General features: G+C 41.7%; 1 protein-coding gene across 1 annotated transcript; it reads left to right on the top strand.

Annotated features, from left to right (window-relative positions):
• Window positions 1-633: 633 nt before the first annotated feature.
• Window positions 634-6,103, top strand: LOC124700035 (MADS-box transcription factor 16). The gene is made up of 7 exons (XM_047232236.1): window positions 634-821; window positions 949-1,015; window positions 1,238-1,299; window positions 1,423-1,522; window positions 1,858-1,899; window positions 5,784-5,828; window positions 5,918-6,103. The coding sequence occupies exons 1-7, from the start codon at window positions 634-636 to the stop codon at window positions 6,101-6,103; spliced, it is 690 nt and encodes a 229-aa protein (XP_047088192.1).
• Window positions 6,104-6,603: the final 500 nt, after the last annotated feature.

The raw sequence follows: 6,603 nt of genomic DNA, 5'->3' as shown, positions 1-6,603 counted from the left end.
AAAATGTATCTAGATATATCCAAAATAGCGATAAGTAATATATGCATGCTAGATGAGATAGTTTTTTCTTTGAAGAACAGAATGAGAGAATGGTAGGTAAGCCATTGTCTCTTCCTGCATACGCGTGCGTGGAGTCGAGATAGGCAAGCTAGCAAAGCAATGATGATAGCAGTGCCCGAACCGTGCTAACCGTTGTGCCGATCGCTGCCACACCGCCCCGGCCGGCACACCACAATACCCCCGGGGCAAACGCCTGCACCCGGCGCTCAAAACCACGGCCCGGACGGACGCACACAAGAACCAGACGCGCGTCGTCGTCGCGTTCGGGCAGGGCTGCTGCTGCCGCTGGCACGCCGCCCCACGCCTTTCACGGATTCGGCAACCGTCCCCCTCCATTGCCACCCACCACCTCCGTCCTCACCACCCCAAAATGTCCACACAGCCACTCGCCACCACCACCTCCTCCCACTCCTCCTTTACTAAACTAGCTGAAGAGAGGAAGCTCGCCTCCTTCTCCTTCCCCATTTCTTCTTCTTCTTCCCCGTCGTCGCGTCGCGCCGGTCGATCTAGCTAGCTAGCCAGCTCGCGCCCACGATTGCTGGATTGGAGGTGAATTGGGAGGGTGGTGGAGCGATGGGGCGGGGCAAGATCGAGATCAAGCGGATCGAGAACGCGACCAACCGGCAGGTGACCTACTCCAAGCGCCGGTCGGGCATCATGAAGAAGGCCAAGGAGCTCACCGTGCTCTGCGACGCGCAGGTCGCCATCATCATGTTCTCCTCCACCGGCAAGTACCACGAGTTCATCAGCTCCGGCTCCGAGTACGTACAATCTGCGTCCATCCATATCTCTTGGTTAACCAATTCCCTCGCCGCTTGCTTGATTCGCGGTAGCTGTTTGCTAGCTCTCTAAGCTTCTTGTGCTTCTTCTTCCTCCTCTGCCCTGCAGCATCAAGGGGATCTTTGACCGCTACCAGCAGGCCCTCGGGACCAGCCTGTGGACCGAGCAGTATGAGGTTCGTGCTTCTTCTTCTTGCCTCCATCCGGCTCTCTTTCGATCTTTGATCTTTTTCTTTAGCTAAAACACTCCCCCTTCCCCTTTTTGCCTGTTAGGCCAGCTGTAATCGATTTCTCTCTTTCGTGTGATTCGACATAAGATCTGATATGTTCCAGTCCTCCATCGCTTCTTTGAGTTCGCTGATTCCTGTTTGTTTTGGTTTGGATCGATCTCGTCGCAGAATATGCAGCGCACTCTCAGCCATCTCAAGGACATCAACCGGAACCTGCGCACCGAGATCAGGTCATTCACTTATTTCCCTCTTTTCCTCTTTCTTTTCTGAAAGATTCTTTCAAGGGGATGATCCTCGAACAAGTAAGCTAGAGTGATTTGATGTTGAAAATCGAATATATATATGTACCGCAGGCAAAGGATGGGTGAAGATCTGGACGTGCTGGAGTTCGATGAGCTGCGCGGCCTTGAGCAAAATGTCGACGCCGCTCTCAAGGAGGTTCGCCAGAGGAAGGTATGCACGCACAAACCCTAGGCAGCCGATTAATTAATCGTATCGGGCTTCGATTTCTAGCTAGTAGATCTGTCTGTTCTGCTCACTGATCTGCCGTTCATATTTCATGCTCCTCGGTAGATCTATATGCGTTGTTCATCTCTAAGAATAGAGAGAATTAACAAGTGACTGATTTTATTGGTTTCAAAGATATGGTTTGGGTTTTCTTCTTCGATTTCATCTCATGTGCATGTACTGTATAACATACGGAGTATAAAATAACATCTTAATTCCTCTTTCTTGCATTCTACACTTCTATTTCCTATTTCTTGATTCTTGTCGTTTTGATTTTGCAGTATCATGTGATCACCACGCAGACTGAAACCTACAAGAAGAAGGTAAGAACATCACTTGTCATGTACTGTCATCTCTTCAAAATTTCAGCAGTTTCCATAGCACGGTTATTTCAGGAGCTTCCCAATTTGGTATGTATGCCAGTTCTGGTGCACATACACATCTCCATCCATAAAACTAGGATCTTTCCCCAATTCATTTGTCTTTCCTCATGTTAGCTGCCACTTCTTACAGTTTCTTAATTTGGTTATTTCTCCATGTCACTGTACAAAAACCATGTGTTGACAAATCCACATATACATATAGTGTCGTCATTTGATCACATTAATTTGATTTGATGTTCTGTCTAGATATGACCACTGATTGAACTACTCAAAAGTTCCATCAGGATTCTTGCATTGCCATTACTAGCGAATGACTAACCACTCCATAACCTAGCTCGCTAGCTAGCTTAGAGCCTTAGACATATATCCATCTCCCAACCCTCAAATGGTTGAAGATTCAACCTAGTGACCGATCGAAGCAAAGATCTGACAGACACAACCACGCCCCAAACGGAAGAATTGCATGCCAATGTACACTGTGCACTACCATGCGTGTTCGTCCTTATTTTACAAACACTCAACTCCTTCACTTCGACAGCTTGAGACTCTACACACATATCTATAGTTCTAGATCCAAATCTCGGGGTAGCTTAGCTATAGTAGTGGAGCCTTCAAAAAAATCTCGGAGTAGGGTATGCCTGTCATGTGCTTACATGCACGCACACGTACACGAACATGTTGCTGATTAGCAATAGATGCAGTGCTGTGTCTCCTTTGGACAGAAATAAGCTAGAAGTGAGAAAGAGTAAAGGACAATAATCTTCCGGCTATCTCTCATGCATCTACCCGTACGTGTCTCGTGTTAACTCTAGGTGATCAGTAGCTGGCTGGCCTAGAGATCGAGGATGCATGAGCATGCATTGCATTGCATGGTTGCTTTATTTGGTCCCCCGGCTATCTGGGAGTAGCATGTCAAACACGGATTTTTATGAGATTGCACACTGGCTTGATACCCCTTCTAGATGAGGACCGGCGATGAGGCTTTATGGTTTGCGGAGCTATGGAAGCAAAAACCTTTAGTTGAAGCTGTTGGCTTTCTTGATCTGAATGCATGGTAGAAAACTTTGGCCTTTCTTTTCTTTTGTACTGAGATATATGATCCTGTCTTCAGCTTTACGTAGTCCTGTGTGTAATGCTTTATGCCAGTCGTAAATGTGAAGCTATGTTTCATGTTGAGGGGAGGACATGTGTACTGTATAGGTTGTGCGTAGGATTTGTCTACTCGTCGATAAGGCCCTGTTTACGACTCGTTCGAATTACTCAAATATATGTTTGTTGAACTTAACATCATTGGAAGTGCTTTTCAATACGAATCAACGTGCTAATTAAATATAATATAATCAGATTTTGGCTCAATTTTTATGGTCGTCGAATACGCGTATTTTGGATGGAAGTAGTAGTAAGGTGATCTGCATTATTTTGATAAGAGATTTCACTTTGCCCTATAGTTGCGCATTTGTGACACATATTACTCCATTTAGTGAAACTTTTACAAAAATGAGTCTTTAAACATGATTTTGCGCCAATTTAGCATTTTATTCGTTGTTGTTAGGTAGGATTGGCGTATTTCGTTAATGTGGTGCGATAAAATGTGTAAATATCGGAGGTCATCATCTACCATTATGTCCATACATCTCTTATCCAATTGCTCCATTCCTTGTTCCCGTATTGATATTTTTGAAAGTAGGTAATCACCTCACAGCTTGCCCAATGAATACGCACCAGAAATCGAGGGTCCAAATATTCTAAAATGCATAATGTAGATGATTTTTTATTCAACGGGGCAATTAGTGTCACAAATGCAGAAATACGAGGTAAAAAGTGGAATTCACTCTTTGATAAACTCTAGCATATTTGATAAACTTATGGTTTTCTTCATCTGCTGATGTAGAATCTTAGAGATTTAACCTACCTTTCGAAAAAACGGAAAAAGAAAGATAAAGTGGAGATTATAGTCTAGTCTACTACATCATTATCTTCTGGTTGCCAAGAATTCCATGGCATGGCCATGGATGGCCTAGTATTAGTGGCAGTTGAAAAATTGCGTATGCATATATATACATCGAAGATGCTATAAACATTTAAAAAAGTGCTTGCACTAAGTGATGCTACTATTATATGATGATATTTGATGAATGTATATATAATTTCTCCAATCATCCATGTAAAGGCAGCTTGTAGGTAGATGAATATATACCAAAATAACCAAGTTAAATTAAATACATTTTTACATTATATTTTCTGGAAACTCCTTTCAGAGTCATTTTTGTGTGGTTAACTTTCTTTGACTTTGACTATGACCAATGCATCAAAAAAATTGGAGTACCTAGGCAGATCAAAATGACATCATCAAATTTGATTTGAAAAATATTCATGTAAAAGCTACCAGTTGAAGGTGCATAAGGCCATGCCTATGTACAAAGGCCATATAGTTACGGATGGCATTGTTAGAGAAAGATGCATTGTTGCTCGTTTATGTTCTCTCCGTCAACATTTTTTCTCATACAGGACCATACTAGGCCAGGTTCCACTATCATCAATAACCAAACACATATGGATGCCAGTTACTGCCTACTCCTAGAGTCCAAGTAAATTAAGACCAACATATAAGTCAAAACTCTTCAAACTAATTTAATGTGAGATGGAACTTTGAAGCATAGTTATTACTTCTGCTTGTGCATGTACTAAGTTAAAACTTATGGACAATTGTAAATTGACCATGACTGATGCTCTAAGAGTTCCTCACAACACTTTCCAATAGGGAACTAGTAGGCAGTAGCTAAACACATAAGCTACACGCCTAGACATATAGCGAGCCCTTCGATGGACCAACCCTTAGTAGTTAGAACCAATCAGCTTAGTGCTAAAATCAATGGCGTCCCAAAATTGGTGGCCAAATTTCATTGACTTCGTGCATATAAAATGAGAAAAACTAATCATTTTCACTAAGTAAAAATATTATCATTACATTTTTAATGCAAGTATATATCTACATGACAGTTATTATGGAACTTTGAATAAGATAGAGGTATGAAATGTAAGGTAATAATTACAGTTTGGTCACCATGACAACATCAAAAGCACACATACACTGTTCAATGGAGGGATTAGATATATTTGAACATACATTAATTTAGCTATTTTTGTTGCGATTTTAGCGTGGAAGTACTCATAATTTTATGTGCCTGTTTGATCGCTGAAGCTAAACTTACACTATTGTGTTACTTCACACCAGGAATGCTCATATGCCAAAATTTATTTAGTACAAAATATAAAAAAGTTTTGCATGTTCTCAAAGAAGGGATAATCTACAGCTTGATTATGTGTGATTGTTTACTAATGCGTTTCTTATTTCCATTTCCTTCTATGGAAGTTCATGTGAGACTTATCCTAGTGAGTAGATATATTTCCCCATTTAGCTCTATAATCATACTGATTTTCATGGACTTAACCAGTTCTCCAGCATTTTGGTAGACTAGATTATTGTAGTGAACTGACTTACCTATCAAAAGGGGCCAAATTAATAAAACAGCCTATAAGAAGCCCTCGGTCCTTATTTTGTATGGCATGGTTTCCCACTCACTCTGAATGCTTCCTTTTACTTGAGAGGTTACTTAATGCAGTTATGAAAATCACAGCATATCTATGTTTTTGTTGCAATAAAACCCCATATGCATTAGTCGATGCAAAGGCCAGGGTAAGCCCCCATTTTGAGAAAAAATCTAGGATTTTGTCATTCGGAATTTCCTAGTGTATGATCAATGCATAATCCTGCAGCTCGTTACAGTCTGGTACTAATATGTGTTTCTTTCAATATATTGCAGGTGAAGCACTCCCAGGAGGCATACAAGAACCTGCAGCAGGAACTGGTGACCTCTCGCTCTCTAGCTAGCTAGCAACAAATCAACAATCATATATGAATCTGATATGACTATGAGATGCACGCGTATATATGCAGGGCATGCGCGAGGACCCGGCGTATGGGTTTGTGGACAACCCGGCGGCGGGAGGGTGGGATGGTGTGGCGGCGGTGGCTATGGGCGGCAGCTCCGCGGCGGACATGTACGCGTTTCGCGTGGTGCCCAGCCAGCCAAACCTGCACGGCATGGCCTACGGCGGTTCCCACGACCTGCGTCTCGGTTGAATCTCCATCACAACGATCGCTTCTAAATTTTACGTCTCAAGTGCTCAATCGAGAAACTGCAATAAAGAAAATCCGTGTATTGTATTATGACATGTTTGTGATGCCTTGTATCGATCTTGTGCATGCGTGTATGCACACGCGTGGTTGGCCCCGATTCAGTTCATAGGTAATTGTGTATTGTATCAGCCTGCAATGACTTGATTTGGTTGTCATAATTTCTACTGCCACCATATATATTTTGTACTTGTAACAATCATTTCATATGTATATATATGTTTGATGGTTATATATTTAGTAGTCCTAGAAAATTCTATATTATTCTCTTTCTTACAACATTTAGTTTCTCCTTTTACCTTATTTATATTGGTGTGACCAGTTGACAATTGATTATTTTCAATCAATTGATGCCATTACTAATTTTTTACTACATGAACCATTTTTTTCTTTTACATCTCACTTGCGGTTTAAAAATCTTAGATTTTTTTCGATAAAGAGAATAT

The sequence above is a fragment of the Lolium rigidum genome, chromosome 3, assembly GCF_022539505.1.
Source record: "Lolium rigidum isolate FL_2022 chromosome 3, APGP_CSIRO_Lrig_0.1, whole genome shotgun sequence".
In the NCBI taxonomy this organism is placed as follows: domain Eukaryota; kingdom Viridiplantae; phylum Streptophyta; class Magnoliopsida; order Poales; family Poaceae; genus Lolium; species Lolium rigidum.
This window is presented reverse-complemented; position numbering and strand designations above follow the sequence as displayed.